The sequence below is a fragment of the Neofelis nebulosa genome, chromosome 2 (genome assembly GCF_028018385.1).
Source record: "Neofelis nebulosa isolate mNeoNeb1 chromosome 2, mNeoNeb1.pri, whole genome shotgun sequence".
Taxonomy (NCBI): Eukaryota; Metazoa; Chordata; class Mammalia; order Carnivora; family Felidae; genus Neofelis; species Neofelis nebulosa.
The window spans coordinates 55,329,367-55,348,085 of NC_080783.1; the positions used below are offsets into that span (position 1 = coordinate 55,329,367).

The window sequence follows — 18,719 nt, forward strand, 5'->3', positions numbered from 1 at the left end:
GAAGTGGTTTGTATTAATTTTTAGAAACTCTTTTTCACCTTCATCTGACATATTCTTATCTTTCAGAACCACCTGAAATTGATATGAAGAATTTCCCAAGTCATACTGTATATGTTAGAGCTGGTTCAAACCTTAAAGTTGACATTCCTATTTCTGGAAAACCACTGCCCAAAGTGACCTTATCAAAAGATGGTGTCCCCCTGAAAGCAACCATGAGGTTTAACACTGAAATTACTGCTGAGAACCTGACCATCAATCTCAAAGAAAGCGTTACTGCTGATGCTGGAAGATATGAGATCACTGCCGCCAATGCCAGTGGAACAACAAAAGCTTTCATTAACATCATTGTATTGGATAGGCCTGGTCCCCCTACTGGCCCTGTTGTTATTAGCAATATAACAGAAGAAAGCGTGACTCTCAAATGGGAGCCACCTAAGTATGATGGTGGAAGTCAAGTTACCAACTACATTGTACTCAAGAGAGAGACAAGTACTGCAGTATGGACTGAAGTGTCTGCAACGGTTGCAAGGACCATGATTAAAGTCATGAAACTGACCACAGGAGAAGAATACCAATTCCGCGTCAAGGCAGAAAATCGCTTTGGCATCAGTGATCACATAGATTCAGCTTGTGTGATTGTCAAATTACCATACAGTAAGTTGTTGAACTTTTCAAAGATCCCAGGTTTTCATTTACATAAGTGTTTTAAATATCTGTACTAACCTAAGGGATTCCTGTCTTTTGTAGCAACACCTGGACCACCATCTACACCCTGGGTCACTAATGTTACTCGAGAAAGCATCACCGTGGGCTGGCATGAACCAGTGTCCAATGGAGGCAGTGCAGTTATAGGCTACCACCTGGAAATGAAAGACAGAAACAGTATTTTGTGGCAGAAAGCCAACAAATTGGTCATCCGCACAACTCACTTCAAAGTCACAACGATCAGTGCTGGACTTATTTATGAATTTAGGGTATATGCAGAAAATGCTGCTGGTGTTGGAAAACCCAGCCATCCTTCTGAACCAGTCCTAGCCATTGATGCCTGTGGTATGTATTTTTCATAAGAAGGACAATTCTGACTACTTAAAAATGAAAATCTTATTTCTGAAAAGCAAAATAATGTTGACATAAGTTCCACTGATTTGCTTTCTCTTATTTCCTCAGAGCCCCCGAGAAATGTCCGTATCACTGATATTTCCAAAAACTCTGTCCACCTTTCTTGGCAACAACCAGCTTTCGATGGAGGAAGCAAGATTACAGGCTATATTGTTGAGAGACGAGACCTTCCAGATGGCAGATGGACCAAGGCCAGCTTCACCAATGTTATCGAGACTCAATTCACTGTCTCTGGCTTGACTCAGAATTCCCAGTATGAATTCCGGGTCTTTGCTAGGAATGCCGTTGGTTCTGTCAGCAATCCATCTGAGGTTGTAGGCCCCATTACGTGCATCGATTCTTATGGTAAGCATTTTTAGAACTTTTAATCCCAATAGCATTTTAACCCAATATCTTTCCTTGCTTTTTCTGGTTCTAATCTATAGAATAACTTTGACTATGCACCTTAATTAGATATTTGAAGAAAGTATATGAACTAGCTGAGAATCTTAGGAAAATTCCTTAATCTCTCCTGGTCTCTTGACCTAACTGTAAAATGTGAGATTTGGACTACAGGATATCTAAAGTCCTTTGCAACTTCAACCTTTTAGAATTCTTTGATTGTATTTATGAGTTGGCACTTTCCCTTTTTTCTATTTTAAAACATGAGAATAATTAAAACCATGGTTGAGTGTTCAGATAATTTTCGTCTTACATAAATGAAAGACTAAACAGAGGCATTAATGATAGTATTAGCAGCAGCTAACATATACTGGGTGCTTTCATGAATTCTCTCCCTTAATTCTAACAGCCCTAACATTATCCCATTTTACAGAAGAGAAACTGAGGTTTAGAGTGCTTATATGTAACTTCCCCAACATCAAGCAGCTCATCAGTGTAGAGTGGGAATTCAAAGAGACAGACTCCAGAATTCTGTCTACATTGCTGTCATTACAAAATACACACACTTGACCATTATAGAAGATAAAGAACAGATTCAACTCAACAGTGGTTTCAAAATTAAAATTTCATGAGGGTTATGTACCCTATGATACTCTTTTTAAAAGTTCCGTGTGTTCAAGGAGTCTCTATGGTGTCTCGGCATAAGTATCCACTCCTGTCCTCATGCTGAGAACCTCAAGGCTGCTCTTTATGAATCAGGCTTTGTGAACACTGTTGTGAGACTGTGAAGCAAGTCACACAAATAAATTTGAATTTATTCTCAAATTTAGTTTCTCAAAAGTCCTAAGCTTCTAACCAGCCTGGCAGAAAATCTGTCCAGTGAAATACTCTGTGAGTAATGAATTCAGACTTCAAGAGTCAGACATGAACAATCCACACTTGGATATCAGTGAACTGGGAAGAGAAAATAACAAGAATAGGAGATAGAGGAAAAGAAAGGAGAATCTGAAATGAAAGAAAATGGATAATACAACTTCTTTAGGGATGTTCTCACTACCATATCCCATTTTATCCTTAGAATTAAATACCTGATAGACTTTAAAATACATTTCAAAGGCATTGATGTCCTTGTGCAATTAGTGTGTCATTGGAGGGCAGAGCTTCCTTACAACCTTTCTTCCCCATCTGGGATAGAACTATGGCTTGTAAAGTTCTACTGTTTAAAATAATAGGTAAATATGGGGTGCCTGGGTGGCTCAGTTGGTTAAGCATCCGACTTCGGCTCAGGTCATGATCTCACAGTCTGTGAGTTCGAGCCTCACGTTGGGCTCTGTGCTGACAGCTTGGAGACTGGAGCCTGCTTCCGATTCTGTGTCTCCCTCTCTTTCTGCCCCTCCCCTGCTCATGCTCTATCCACCTCAAAAATAAAACATTAAAACATTATTAAAACATTATTTAAAAATAAAACAAAAACATTAAAAACAAAAAATTTAAAATAATAGGTAAATAAAATTAGAACTACCATGTAAAAAAAAAAAAGTACTATATTACTTAATAAAGACCAATGGCCTTACTTTGAAGTTGCAATTATTTTTTCCATCCTTGTGATCCTTTAAATATTTCTCATCTGTTTCTCTTGCAGGTGGACCTGTAATTGATTTGCCTCTAGAATATACAGAAGTTGTCAAATATAGAGCAGGTACATCTGTGAAGCTCAGAGCTGGCATTTCTGGGAAACCTGAGCCTACAATTGAGTGGTACAAAGATGATAAAGAGTTACAAACCAATGCACTGGTGTGTGTTGAAAATACCACTGACCTTGCATCTATACTCATCAAAGATGCAAATCGCCTTAATAGTGGAATCTATGAATTAAAACTAAGGAATGCCATGGGCTCAGCCTCAGCCACCATCAGAGTACAGATCCTTGGTAGGTGCTGATTATAGGACAACATCATATTTTATTATCTAAAACTTAGCAATTTTAAATGAGTAGTCTTCTAAAAAGTACTGACATATTGTTTCATTCTTTCATTAACAGACAAACCAGGACCTCCAGGTGGACCAATTGAATTCAAGACGGTCACTGCTGAAAAGATAACTCTTCTCTGGCGCCCGCCAGCAGATGATGGCGGTGCAAAAATCACTCACTACATCGTGGAAAAACGTGAGACAAGCCGCGTTGTGTGGTCTATGGTGTCCGAAAATTTGGAAGAGTGCATCATTACAACCACCAAAATTATCAAAGGAAATGAATACATCTTCCGGGTTCGAGCCGTGAACAAATATGGAATTGGCGATCCACTGGAATCTGATCCAGTGGTAGCAAAGAATGCATTTGGTGAGACATAATTTCATCAGGAAACTGAAATCAAATGCTTGAATATTTTACAAATAAACTATTCTGCTAGTTTGTGAATATGTTTTCTTAGAATGATTTTGATTTTCTTTTATCTCACATCTCCCCTCATTATCATCCTTTTCAAAAGGTGGAAAGTATAATAAGTAAAACTACTATTCTTGAAAATGAATTTATCAGTGGTGTTGATCCTTCAAACTCCTTTTCCTTTTCTTTTTAAATAGTTACTCCTGGACCTCCAGGCGTACCAGAGGTGACACAGATTACCAAGAATTCAATGACTGTTGTCTGGAGCAGGCCAATTGCTGATGGTGGTAGTGAAGTGAGTGGCTATTTCCTTGAGAAAAGAGACAAGAAAAGCCTAGGATGGTTTAAAGTCCTAAAGGAGACTATCCGTGACACCAGAGAGAAAGTGACAGGACTCACAGAAAACAATGACTACCAATACCGAGTTTGTGCTGTAAATGCTGCTGGTCAGGGTCCATTTTCTGAACCATCTGACTTCTACAAAGCTGCTGATCCTATTGGTAAGTGCTCATAAATGCTGCATCTTCGCTATGTCTCTTTGAGGTCACTAAATTGTACATGATTGTGTAATTATGGTATTATGAATGGTCATTCCAGACCCTCCAGGCCCACCAGCTAAGATAAGAATTGCAGATTCAACCAAATCGTCCATCACTCTTGGCTGGAGTAAACCTGTCTATGATGGAGGCAGCGCTGTTACCGGATATGTTGTTGCGATGAGACAAGGAGAGGAAGAGGAATGGACTGTTGTCTCTACCAAGGGAGAGGTCAGAACTACAGAATATGTGGTATCTAACCTGAAACCTGGAGTCAACTACTACTTCCAGGTATCTGCTATAAACTGTGCTGGACAAGGAGAACCTATAGAAATGACTGAACCTGTTCAAGCTAAAGATATACTTGGTATGTACCTACTGGTATGGTTGTGTGTTTATTTTTATTAGAGTGCTAAGAAATCATTCATTTTCTTGCTTTAAAATTCAAAACGTATGTCCATTTTGTTTCTACAGAGGAACCAGAGATCGACCTAGATGTGGCTCTCAGAACTTCTGTTATAGCTAAAGCCGGTGAAGATGTACACGTGTTGATTCCCTTTAAAGGCAGACCTCCACCTACTGTCACGTGGAGAAAAGATGAGAAGAATCTGGGCAGTGATGCCAGATACAACATTCAAAACACTGATTCATCTTCATTACTAATTATTCCTCAAGTCACTCGCAATGATACAGGAAAATATATTCTTACAATTGAAAATGGTGTTGGTCAACCAAAGTCTTCGACTGTGAGTGTTAAAGTGCTTGATACACCAGCTGCCTGCCAGAAACTACAGGTTAAACATGTTTCTCGAGGCACAGTCACTTTGTTCTGGGATCCTCCTCTCATTGATGGAGGATCTCCCATAATTAATTATATCATTGAAAAGAGAGATGCCACCAAGAGAACATGGTCTTCAGTGTCACACAAATGTTCTAGTACATCCTTTAAGATAACAGATTTGTCAGAGAAAACTCCATTCTTCTTCAGAGTTCTTGCAGAAAATGAAATTGGAATTGGGGAACCCTGTGACACTACAGAGCCGGTGAAGGCTGCTGAAGTACCAGCTCCTATACGGGATCTCTCAATGAAAGACTCCACAAAGACATCTGTTACCCTGCACTGGACCAAGCCTGACTTTGATGGTGGTAGTGTCATCACAGAATATGTTGTGGAAAGAAAAGGTAAAGGTGAACAAATATGGTCACATGCTGGCATAAGTAAGACCTGTGAAATTGAAGTTGGCCAACTTAAGGAACAGTCAGTGCTGGAATTCAGAGTGTCTGCCAAAAATGAGAAAGGACTGAGTGATGCTGTCACTATTGGGCCAATTACAGTGAAAGAACTTATAATTACACCTGAAGTTGACCTGTCAGAAATCCCTGGGGCACAAGTCGCTGTGAGAATTGGGCATAATGTGCACCTGGAATTACCTTATAAAGGAAAACCCAAACCATCCATCAGTTGGCTGAAAGATGGTTTGCCATTGAAAGAAAGCGAGTATGTTCGTTACAGTAAAACCGAAAACAAAATTACTTTGAATATTAAGCATGTCAAGAAGGAGAATGGAGGGAAATACACCATTATTCTTGATAATGCAGTTTGTAGAAACTCATTTCCCATTACAATCATCACACTTGGCCCACCATCAAAGCCCAAAGGGCCCATTCGATTTGATGAAATCAAGGCTGACAGTGTCATCATGTCATGGGACGTGCCTGAAGATGACGGAGGAGGAGAAATCACTTGTTACAGCATTGAGAAGCGGGAAGCTTCACAAACTAATTGGAAGATGGTGTGTTCAAGTGTTGCCAGGACAACTTTCAAAGTTCCTAATCTAATCAAAGATGCTGAATACCAGTTTAGAGTTAGGGCAGAAAACAGATATGGAGTCAGCCAGCCACTTGTCTCAAACATTATTGTGGCAAAACACCAGTTCAGGATTCCTGGCCCCCCAGGAAAGCCAGTTATATACAATGTGACTTCTGATGGCATGTCACTAACTTGGGATGCTCCAGCTTACGATGGTGGTTCAGCAGTTACTGGATTCCATGTTGAAAAGAAAGAAAGAAACAGCATCCTCTGGCAAAGAGTTAATACAACACCTATATCTGGAAGAGAATATAGAGCTACTGGACTAATGGAAGGCCTAGATTACCAGTTCCGTGTATATGCTGAAAATTCTGCTGGCCTAAGCTCGCCCAGTGACCCAAGCAAATTTACGTTAGCTGTTTCCCCAGTAGGTAAGTAATTGAATATTATTCAAGCATATTTAATTCAGCAAGTGAATATGTCACTAACAAATAAATCACACACTGCTTTTCTTCCACGTATCACCTTCCCACATATCTTCTGATCACTAGAGTGCTGGTCAAATAAAGCAAAAGAAATGATTTTAAGTCAGTCTAATAAAATAAAGTTCTTTTTAAAGACCCATGCTACAAAAAATTGAAATTAAAATGAGTTTGATGGATTTATTCACTTTACTTTTCTCCCATTGCTAATGAAGAATTGGTTACAGAAATGATGCATTTAATTTCCATATAATTTTTTAGACCCACCTGGCACTCCTGACTATATTGATGTTACCCGGGAAACCATCACACTTAAGTGGAACCCACCATTGCGTGATGGAGGCAGTAAGATTGTGGCCTACAGCATTGAGAAACGGCAAGGGAGCGATCGTTGGGTCAGATGCAACTTTACCGACGTCAGTGAATGTCAGTACACAGTCACAGGACTTAGTCCTGGGGATCGATATGAGTTCAGAATAATTGCAAGAAATGCTGTTGGAACCATAAGTCCGCCCTCACAGTCTTCTGGCATTATCATGACAAGAGATGAAAATGGTAAGCATTTACAACTGATTTCCAAATATGATTAAAAGCATTCACACTTTTTTAAAGATACTTTTGGCCCCTGGTCTGTAAAAGGGGGAGCAGGAATCTCATTTCATGCAGATTACCCAGGGTTGTTAAGTGGATGGATTAGATTTTCTACCTTTCAGATGAAGAGAAGGAAAAACAACATTGGCATCAATTCTTTTTACCATGACTATGGTTTCGCTTCATTCCCATATAAATAGCATGCAAGTGGGAATGAATTCTTAGTTTTGATTTCAGTCATTTATAGTAAAGAAAAACACTCTCGAGAATAACTGTCAAGCTTTACGAAGTTACTAAAATACAATATACACCCAGCAGTACAATCAGCATTTTGCTTGAGTGCAGCTGATGACCTCTTATAGGAACTTGTTTGACTATACAGCAGCATTAGGAAGTAAGCGATCTACAAATGTTTCTTCTCTTTTTATAAGTGGCAATGCAAATTAATAATATGACAGACATAAAAAGGAGATAACCTAATAGCATGCAAATGTTCAACCCCGTAATCTAAATTCTCAATTATCAATCCTACTTTCATAATAGCCCTTGGTAACACAGGATAAACATTACCTTCTATGCTTTAGGATGGTGCTAATGAAAAACACATTTATGTTTTTATTAAGCCAAACTAACACATATCATTTCTTTTTTTCTTTTCTTTTTTTTTTTTTTTGTAGTTCCACCAACCGTAGAGTTTGGCCCTGAGTACTTTGATGGCATCATTATTAAGTCTGGAGAGAGCCTTAGAATTAAAGCTTTGGTGCAGGGACGTCCAGTACCTCGAGTAACTTGGTTCAGAGATGGAGTAGAAATTGAAAAGAAGATGAATATGGAAATAACTGATGTCCTTGGATCCACCAGCCTTTTTGTTAGAGATGCTACCCGGGACCATCGTGGTGTATATAGTGTGGAAGCCAAAAATGCATCAGGCTCCACAAAAGCAGAAATTAAAGTTAAAGTACAAGGTACTTCTGAAATAGCTTCTTAATCTTGCCATTTACAAGTCTTGGGGTAGAGGCATGCCTGGTTGCATTTTAATAGAGAAGGATAAATTAACTCTGGAAACTTTTTCTTATAGATACACCAGGAAAAGTAGTTGGGCCAATAAGATTCACCAATATTACTGGCGAGAAGATGACTCTGTGGTGGGATGCTCCTCTCAATGATGGCTGTGCTCCCATCACTCACTACATCATTGAAAAGCGGGAAACCAGCAGACTTGCTTGGGCACTAATTGAAGATAATTGTCAAGCCCACAGCTATACTGCCACGAAACTAATAAGTGGCAATGAATACCAATTCCGTGTTTCTGCAGTCAACAAGTTTGGTGTTGGGAGGCCACTTGATTCTGACCCAGTGGTTGCTCAAATACAATACAGTAAGTGTCTGTTTTCACTAAGTGGTATAATGTCAAAAGATTAACTTCCAACCAAACATGTCTAATTTTTTTTCATTTCACAGCTATTCCCGATGCTCCTGGCACTCCAGAACCTAGTAATGTAACAGGCAATAGCATTACGCTGACATGGACAAGGCCAGAATCAGATGGTGGCAATGAAATTCAACATTATATCCTCGAAAGGAGAGAAAAGAAGAGCACACGATGGGTGAAAGTGATCAGCAAACGACCAATCTCTGAGACAAGATACAAAGTCACTGGTCTGATAGAGGGCAATGAGTATGAGTTCCATGTCATGGCTGAAAATGATGCAGGAATAGGACCTGCAAGTGGTATCTCAAGACTAATCAAATGTAGAGAGCCAGTCAGCCCACCAAGTGCTCCCACTGTGGTCAAAGTGACAGATACATCCAAGACAACTGTGAGCTTAGAATGGTCTAGGCCAGTGTTTGATGGAGGCATGGAAATAATTGGATATATTATTGAAATGTGCAAGGCTGACTTGGGAGACTGGCACAAGGTAAATGCAGAGGCATGTGTGAAAACAAGATATACAGTCACTGATCTACAGGCAGGTGAAGAATACAAATTCCGGGTTAGTGCTGTCAATGGTGCCGGAAAAGGAGACAGCAGTGAAGCGACCGGTGCAATTAAAGCAGTTGACCGATTAACAGCTCCTGAGTTAGATATTGATGCGAACTTCAAGCAGACTCATGTCGTTAGAGCTGGGGCCAGTATTCGCCTCTTCATTGCCTACCAGGGTAGACCTACTCCTACAGCTGTATGGAGCAAACCTGACTCTAACCTCAGCATTCGGGCTGATATCCATACAACAGACTCCTTCAGCACCCTCACCGTGGAAAACTGCAACAGAAATGATGCAGGGAAATACACCCTCACTGTAGAAAATAACAGTGGTAGCAAGTCAATCACATTCACTGTAAAGGTGCTAGACTCTCCAGGTCCACCTGGCCCAATCACTTTCAAGGATGTGAACCGCGGATCTGTTACACTGATGTGGGATGCTCCTATCCTTGATGGTGGTGCCCGAATCCATCATTATGTGGTAGAAAAACGAGAAGCAAGTCGTCGTAGCTGGCAGGTTATCAGCGAAAAATGCACTCGTCAGATCTTCAAGGTCAGTGACCTGGCAGAAGGTGTTCCATACTATTTCCGTGTTTCTGCAGAAAATGAGTATGGTGTAGGTGAACCCTATGAAATGCCAGAACCAATCGTAGCCACAGAACAGCCTGCTCCACCTAAGAGACTTGATATCATTGACACAAGTAAATCCTCTGCAGTCTTAGCTTGGCTTAAACCTGACCATGATGGAGGCAGCCGGATCACTGGCTACCTCCTTGAAATGAGACAAAAGGGATCTGACTTCTGGGTTGAGGCTGGTCACACCAAACAGCTGACTTACACAGTGGAGCGCCTTGTTGAGAACACTGAATATGAATTCCGTGTGAAGGCCAAAAATGACGCTGGCTACAGTGAACCCAGAGAAGCCTTCTCTTCTGTCATCATCAAGGAGCCTCAAATTGAGCCCACTGCTGATCTCACTGGAATTACTAATCAGCTCATAACTTGCAAAGCAGGAAGCACATTTACCATTGATGTTCCAATCACTGGTCGTCCTGCTCCTAAAGTAACATGGAAGCTTGAAGAAATGAGACTTAAGGACACAGATCGAGTGAGTATCACAACAACAAAGGACAGAACCACCCTGTCTGTAAAGGACAGCATGAGAGGTGACTCTGGAAGATACTTCTTGACCCTGGAAAATACAGCTGGTGTTAAAACATTTACCATCACAGTCGTGGTCATTGGAAGGCCAGGTCCAGTAACTGGCCCCATTGAGGTCTCATCTGTCTCGGCTGAGTCATGTGTCCTATCATGGGCTGAACCTAAAGATGACGGAGGCACTGACATTACTAATTACATAGTTGAAAAGCGTGAATCAGGTACAACAGCTTGGCAGCTTGTCAATTCCAGTGTCAAGCGCACTCAGATTAAAGTCACTCATCTCACAAAATACATGGAATATTCTTTCCGTGTCAGTTCAGAGAACAGATTTGGTGTCAGCAAGCCTCTGGAATCAGCACCAATAGTTGCTGAGCATCCATTCGGTAAGAAAAATAAGAATATTTCAAAGTCCATTATTAAATATTTCCCTTGAATTTTATAAAACTGTATTCATATTTGATACCTTTATTTATATTTAGTCCCACCAAGTGCTCCTACAAGACCTGAAGTCTACTATGTGTCTGCCAATGCCATGTCTATTCGTTGGGAAGAACCCTACCATGATGGTGGCAGTAAAGTCATTGGCTACTGGGTTGAGAAGAAAGAACGTAACACCATTCTTTGGGTGAAAGAAAACAAAGTGCCATGTTTAGAGTGTAACTACAAAGTGACTGGTTTGGTAGAAGGACTAGAATATCAGTTCCGAACATATGCACTCAATGCTGCAGGTGTTAGCAAAGCCAGTGAGGCTTCAAGACCTATGATGGCTCAAAACCCAGTTGGTATGTATCAATATTTAATCGGTACATTCATTTATTATCATCATTATTACTGGTACTAAAATTCAGAATTGTATTTTTTAACTTCATTTTTGCATCCCTTCCAGATGCACCAGGAAGACCAGAGGTGACAGATGTTACAAGATCAACAGTGTCACTGATTTGGTCTGCCCCAGTATATGATGGAGGCAGCAAGGTTGTGGGCTACATCATTGAGCGTAAGCCAGTCAGTGAGGTTGGAGATGGTCGCTGGCTAAAGTGCAACTATACCATCGTATCTGACAATTTCTTCACTGTGACTGCTCTCAGTGAAGGAGACACTTATGAATTCCGTGTGTTGGCTAAGAATGCAGCAGGAGTAATTAGCAAAGGATCAGAATCTACAGGCCCTGTCACTTGCCGAGATGAATATGGTAAAAAAAAAAAAAAAAAATTTTTTTTCAATGTTCGTGTTCTCCTTTTAAATTATCACAATTTATGTGAAAATAAACTGTCCTATATTTATTCACATCTATTTTTGCCCATGACAGCTCCACCCAAAGCTGAACTGGATGCCAGATTACAGGGTGATCTGGTTACCATAAGAGCAGGCTCAGATCTTGTCCTTGATGCTGCAGTTGGTGGCAAACCTGAACCCAAAATTATCTGGACCAAAGGAGACAAGGAACTAGATCTCTGTGAGAAAGTCTCTCTGCAGTATACAGGCAAACGAGCAACTGCTGTGATCAAGTTCTGTGACAGAAGTGACAGTGGAAAATACACTTTAACAGTGAAGAATGCCAGTGGGACCAAGGCCGTGTCTGTCATGGTCAAAGTCCTTGGTAAGCATGTCAAATGTTCTTTTATTTTTTATAGCATTTTTAAGTGTGGGTAGAAAAAAAGATCTTAATCGTTGCTTGCCATTACACTTGTTTCAGATTCCCCTGGCCCATGTGGAAATCTCACTGTCAGCAGAGTAACAGAGGAAAAGTGCACTTTAGCCTGGAGCCTTCCTCAGGAAGATGGAGGAGCAGAAATAACTCACTACATCGTGGAAAGACGTGAGACCAGCAGGCTCAACTGGGTGATTGTTGAAGCCGAATGCCCAACACTATCCCATGTGGTTACCAGACTCATCAAGAACAATGAATACATATTCCGAGTGCGGGCAGTAAACAAATACGGCCCTGGTGTGCCTGTTGAATCAGGGCCAATCGTAGCCAGAAACTCATTCAGTGAGTATTAACACTTTTAAACAACTTGGTAGTTAAATATAATGGGATCGGGGGAGAGGAGGACAATCATATCAAGTAGTGATTTTGTATAATTCTGACCATCCTTATTTTCATAAAAATATAAACAGCTATTCCATCACAACCTGGCATACCTGAAGAAGTTGGGGCTGGCAAAGAGCATATCATCATTCAGTGGGCAAAACCTGAATCTGATGGTGGCAATGAGATCAGCAACTACCTAGTAGACAAACGTGAGAAAAAGAGCTTGCGCTGGACACGTGTCAACAAAGACTATGTGATATATGATACCAGGCTGAAGGTTACTGGCCTCATGGAAGGTTGTGATTACCAGTTCCGGGTGACCGCAGTGAATGCCGCTGGTAACAGTGAACCCAGTGAAGCTTCCAACTTTATCTCATGCAGAGAACCATCATGTGAGTTCTAAGAATCACGCATTAACCTAATGCCCATCAAAACCATGTTACAAATAATTTTCCAACATACCATTTCCAAGACCTTCTTGAATTTATGAATGATCTAGAAAAGCATATGCTTTTTAGAGAGATCTTAAGTATAGCCAAGTCAGAACATTTTAACTACTACTTCCATTGATAAGTTAGCAGTTACATTGTTGAAAATTATTGCAATATTTTCTAGTCTATGTAAAAAATAAATTATTTTACTACTAATACAAAAGAAATATATTTTATAAATATTCCTAAGAATGGAAAAAATGTGGTATAGTGATAACTACTAAAAAGAAAAAAAAGTCTCTTTTAAGAAGAGCATAAAGTTTAGTATTTTAATAAGTACCTAACAAAATTATTGTCACAAGACCTTCAAAAATGAGTGACAAATCCTTGAGCAGAGTTTGAGCTCAATGACTAAAGAGTAAACACTGTGGCTGAATAGGGGAAGTAGAAGAAACCAATTCCTGTACTCACTAGAAACATAGAGGTAACAAGTGATATTAACACCGTGAAAGCTGAGCAACTAAGGAAAAGTCCCTGAGAACAGGTATGTTAAGCAATGAGCTGAACTAGAAGAACCCAGAATAGCTAGCCAAAGTAGCAAGAAGAAAACCATCTAGCTTTCTAAGAAAGTGTAATTTTTTAAATTCAGTAATGATGAGGATAATGATATAGCATACAGTGCTGCCCTATATTAGCAGAAGAGCTAAATTACACAGATTATCTTGGTGAGTGCTAACAAAGAACAATAATGCCTTACACTTCTGGGGATAGAAGAATCAGAAGAAAGATCAGTTAACCACATACTTGTGGGTTAAGATGCAAAGATTATAAGTTAACTTGTGTTTCTTATGGCCCGTAAGGATACATCTTCAATGAATCCCACTTTTTAAATTTTTAATCCTTTACTAAATAAAGGCCTTTGGAAATACTGAATTTAATAAATTATAGGGTTTTTTTCTTAAACCTTAATTACAACATCAAAAGACCTTTTGAAATACTGGTGGGGTGGGGGGAGAATAATGCACTTGTGAGTCTCAAAAACCAAAAATACAAACCTCAAAACTTCCTTATTTGTATCATGTCTGAATCCCCCTTTTTAAATTCCATAGATACCCCTGGACCACCTTCTGCTCCAAGAGTTGTGGATACCACCAAGTACAGCATCAGTTTGGCATGGACCAAGCCCATGTATGATGGTGGCACTGACATCACGGGATATGTTCTTGAAATGCAAGAGAAAGACACCGATCAGTGGTACCGAGTGCATACCAATGCCACAATAAGAAATACTGAATTCACCGTGCCAGACCTTAAAATGGGCCAGAAATACTCCTTCAGGGTTGCTGCTGTGAATGTGAAGGGTATGAGTGAATACAGCGAGTCAACTGCTGAAATTGAACCTGTGGAGAGACTAGGTATTTGTAATATAAGCTTTTAGGTGAATTATTTTCTCATCATACCTGCTCATGAATTAATTAAATTTTGACATTTACTTTCCAGAAATACCAGACCTAGAACTCGCAGATGATTTAAAGAAGACCGTGACCATCAGAGCTGGGGCCTCATTGCGCCTGATGGTGTCTGTATCTGGAAGACCACCTCCTGTCATTACATGGAGCAAGAAGGGCATTGACCTTGTAAACCGAGCAATTATTGACACCACTGACAGCTACTCTTTACTTATCGTGGACAAAGTTAACCGGTACGATGCTGGAAAATACACCATTGAAGCTGAAAATCAATCTGGCAAGAAATCAGCAACAGTCCTTGTTAAAGTATATGGTAAGTATTTGTCTTAAAAATGACTATGCCAGGAGTAGATTTCTTACAAAAAAAATTACACTTTGTCCTATGATTGATCACCTTTCTAGAGAGAAACTATGTTCAATACATTTTCCCATAAAAAAACAAAAAACAAAAACAAAAAACTATCAACCAATCAGCAAATAAGTATGAATCTTCCATTCTTTTTTTTTTTTTTTTTTTTTTTTTTTTTTTAGATACTCCTGGTCCCTGTCCTTCAGTGAGAGTTAAGGAAGTATCAAGAGATTCTGTGACCATTACCTGGGAAATTCCCACAATTGATGGTGGAGCTCCTGTCAACAATTACATTATTGAGAAGCGTGAAGCTGCCATGAGAGCATTCAAAACAGTAACTACCAAATGCAGCAAGACACTTTATCGAATTTCCGGACTTGTAGAAGGAACCATGTACTATTTCAGAGTGCTGCCAGAAAATATTTATGGCATTGGGGAACCTTGTGAAACATCTGATGCAGTTCTGGTCTCAGAAGTACCTCTGGTGCCTACAAAGCTAGAAGTGGTCGATGTCACCAAATCAACCGTTACTCTTGCCTGGGAAAAACCACTCTATGATGGTGGTAGCCGACTCACTGGATATGTTCTTGAGGCCTGCAAAGCTGGCACTGAGAGATGGATGAAGGTTGTCACCTTAAAACCCACAGTCCTAGAGCACACTGTTATTTCCTTAAACGAAGGTGAACAGTACCTATTTAGAGTAAGGGCACAAAATGAGAAAGGTGTGTCAGAACCAAGAGAGATCGTAACAGCCGTAACTGTACAAGACCTCAGAGGTATGTATCAATTTGCCAAAAAACATCAATAATAGTAGGTAAAATAAAAATTCTGAATTCATGATACTTCGTCATTAGAAATAATGCTTAAGAATAAATGCCTACTTTCTTTCCTCACAGTATTGCCAACAATCGATCTTTCTACAATGCCTCAAAAGACCATCCATGTCCCAGCTGGCAGACCAGTAGAACTGATGATACCAATCGCTGGTCGCCCACCTCCTGCTGCTTCCTGGTTCTTTGCTGGTTCTAAACTAAGAGAATCAGAGCGTGTCACGGTTGAAACTCATACTAAAGTAGCTAAATTAACCATCCGTGAAACCACTATCAGAGATACTGGAGAATATACACTTGAATTAAAGAATGTAACTGGAACTACTTCAGAGACCATTAAAGTTATCATTCTTGGTAAGGATGTGTGACAAAGACACACACAAGTTGTTGATGTTCGGTTACCCAATTTTGATGTGAAGTGAAAACTAACTTCCTGGATTTCTTTCTCTTTCATAGACAAGCCTGGTCCACCAACTGGGCCTATTAAGATTGATGAAATTGATGCTACTTCAATTACCATTTCCTGGCAACCACCTGAATTGGATGGTGGTGCTCCACTGAGTGGTTATGTGGTAGAACAACGTGATGCCCATCGTCCAGGATGGCTGCCAGTGTCTGAATCAGTGACTAGACCAACATTTAAGTTTACCAGACTCATTGAAGGCAATGAGTATGTGTTCCGTGTGGCTGCAACAAACCGCTTCGGGATTGGCTCTTACTTACAGTCTGAGGTCATAGAATGTCGCAGCAGCATCAGTAAGTCCTTGGACCCTTAAGTCTCCCATTCTCCCCACCTTATTCTGAATGTTAACAGAAAGGAATTTGTTTTTACTATGCCCTAAGCAAAAATAGATCACAGAATTAACCCCAGGGTCTTTCTAAGGTTTCTGAATTTTCTTGGAAGTTTTCAACATGGTTAGTTTTTTTGTTTTTTGGGGTTTTTTTGGTTTTTTTGTTTTGTTTTGTTTTAATGAAAGAGAAGAGGAAGGCAAAAAGGAAGGAGGGAGGGAGGCAAGAGGGACTAGCTAGGTCACAGAAAAAAATACAGAATGTGTGCTTAATAAATGTTTATAAAATAGAAGAAAGTGAGGAACCTCAAGAAAAGTACAAAAATGAAAACGTTAGAAAAAGAGTCACAAGCCTTGTAAACTACTTAAAAAGCTAAGACACACAGAAATGTAGGTGTCTTTATTTTAATTTATTCCCATTGCCATAATGTGTTTACCTCTGTCTTGCTGCAGGTATTCCTGGACCTCCAGAAACATTACAGATATTTGATGTCTCCCGTGATGGCATGACACTGACTTGGTATCCACCAGAAAATGACGGTGGCTCCCAAGTGACTGGATATATTATAGAGCGCAAAGAAGTGAGAGCAGATCGATGGGTCCGTGTAAATAAAGTACCAGTGACTATGACACGGTACCGTTCCACTGGCCTTATTGAAGGCTTAGAATATGAACACCGTGTCACAGCCATTAATGTGAGAGGGACCGGAAAACCAAGTCGTCCTTCCAAACCCATCGTTGCCATGGATCCAATTGGTAAATACATTTTGTATTAAGTCAATGTATCAAGGTATAATTTAATGTAGTAAAATTTACCCTTCTGAAATATGTAATTCTAAGTTTTGAAAAGGTCCTGTTATATAACCACCACCACAATAAAAATACAGAATACTTTCATCAGCCCAAAAAGTTCATTTGTCACCAATCCCCTCCCCGCTCCAGTCCCTAGCAACTTTTGGCAAGTAATTTTTTATTCTCCTCTTGAGTCTATTCCCTACTCTTTAAAAAAAAGGGACTTAAAATATATGCCCTATATCAGTGTTAAATTTTTAGAACAATATCTCTGAAAGCACTTTAAAAGCTGATAATGAATGTAATATGGCAGTAATCATAAATAAAGCACATTTAAGACAAAGGAAAAAGCAAGAGTTTTGAGTATTTTTAACTGATAATAATGAATAAAATTTTAACAACAGTGTATTCTAATGCCAACAGTTCATGTTTACACAACTGAATGTTAGGTGGCACAGTTGATTTTCAGCTTTGCAGCAACTTTAACAATATGTTGTTGTCTTATTCCCAGCTCCTCCAGGAAAGCCACAAAACCCAAGAGTTACTGATACAACAAGGACATCAGTCTCCCTGGCCTGGAGTGTTCCAGAAGATGAAGGAGGATCTAAAGTCACAGGCTATTTGATTGAAATGCAAAAAGTAGATCAACACGAATGGACCAAATGTAACACCACTCCAACCAAGATTCGGGAGTATACTCTAACACACCTACCTCAGGGCGCTGAATACAGATTCCGGGTCCTAGCCTGTAACGCTGGTGGACCTGGGGAGCCTGCTGAGGTACCAGGAACAGTCAAAGTCACTGAAATGCTCGGTAAGACATACGATCATTTACTTTCTGCTATGATTGTCTTAAGATTTGTTTCTTACCATCCACCCCACAAAAATGCTAATTGTAACTGGATCTTTTTTCCCAGAATATCCTGATTATGAACTTGATGAAAGATACCAAGAAGGTATCTTTGTAAGACAAGGTGGAGTCATCAGACTTACCATACCAATCAAAGGAAAACCATTCCCAATATGTAAATGGACCAAGGAAGGCCAAGATATTAGTAAACGTGCCATGATTGCAACCTCTGAAACACACACTGAGCTTGTAATCAAAGAAGCAGACAGGGATGATTCTGGCACTTATGACCTGGTTCTGGAAAACAAGTGTGGCAAGAAGGCTGTTTACATCAAAGTCAGGGTGATAGGAAATCCCAACACTCCTGAAGGGCCACTTGAATATGACGACATACAAGCTCGCTCTGTAAGGGTCAGTTGGAGACCCCCTGCCGATGATGGCGGTGCCGACATCTTAGGCTATATTCTTGAGAGACGAGAAGTGTCTAAAGCCGCCTGGTATACCATTGATTCCAGAGTCCGAGGTACATCTCTGGTTGTAAAAGGCCTCAAAGAGAATGTGGAATACCATTTCCGTGTTTCAGCTGAAAACCAGTTTGGCATAAGCAAACCTTTGAAGTCTGAGGAACCAGTCATACCAAAAACACCACTGAGTAAGTACTCTTCCAACCACAACACTGTAAAAATTCTTTCAGTACTCTTTTGTTTTGTAAGCCATCAGCTTAC

General features: G+C 40.0%; 1 protein-coding gene across 1 annotated transcript in view; it reads left to right on the forward strand.

The window, feature by feature from the left end:
* TTN (titin) overlaps positions 1-18,719 on the forward strand; it is a 276,220-nt gene that overhangs the window by 243,814 nt on the left and 13,687 nt on the right. The window contains exons 313-337 of the mRNA XM_058712718.1: positions 67-654; positions 748-1,050; positions 1,168-1,464; positions 3,143-3,430; positions 3,542-3,841; positions 4,084-4,386; positions 4,484-4,789; positions 4,897-6,663; positions 6,976-7,269; positions 7,983-8,270; positions 8,384-8,683; positions 8,767-10,833; positions 10,930-11,232; positions 11,337-11,642; positions 11,760-12,050; positions 12,147-12,443; positions 12,572-12,877; positions 14,026-14,331; positions 14,417-14,698; positions 14,917-15,510; positions 15,631-15,918; positions 16,021-16,320; positions 16,806-17,108; positions 17,656-17,958; positions 18,062-18,646. Coding sequence (XP_058568701.1) covers positions 67-654; positions 748-1,050; positions 1,168-1,464; positions 3,143-3,430; positions 3,542-3,841; positions 4,084-4,386; positions 4,484-4,789; positions 4,897-6,663; positions 6,976-7,269; positions 7,983-8,270; positions 8,384-8,683; positions 8,767-10,833; positions 10,930-11,232; positions 11,337-11,642; positions 11,760-12,050; positions 12,147-12,443; positions 12,572-12,877; positions 14,026-14,331; positions 14,417-14,698; positions 14,917-15,510; positions 15,631-15,918; positions 16,021-16,320; positions 16,806-17,108; positions 17,656-17,958; positions 18,062-18,646 — 11,565 coding nt within the window. The remainder of the gene's footprint in view (positions 1-66; positions 655-747; positions 1,051-1,167; positions 1,465-3,142; positions 3,431-3,541; positions 3,842-4,083; positions 4,387-4,483; positions 4,790-4,896; positions 6,664-6,975; positions 7,270-7,982; positions 8,271-8,383; positions 8,684-8,766; positions 10,834-10,929; positions 11,233-11,336; positions 11,643-11,759; positions 12,051-12,146; positions 12,444-12,571; positions 12,878-14,025; positions 14,332-14,416; positions 14,699-14,916; positions 15,511-15,630; positions 15,919-16,020; positions 16,321-16,805; positions 17,109-17,655; positions 17,959-18,061; positions 18,647-18,719) is intronic.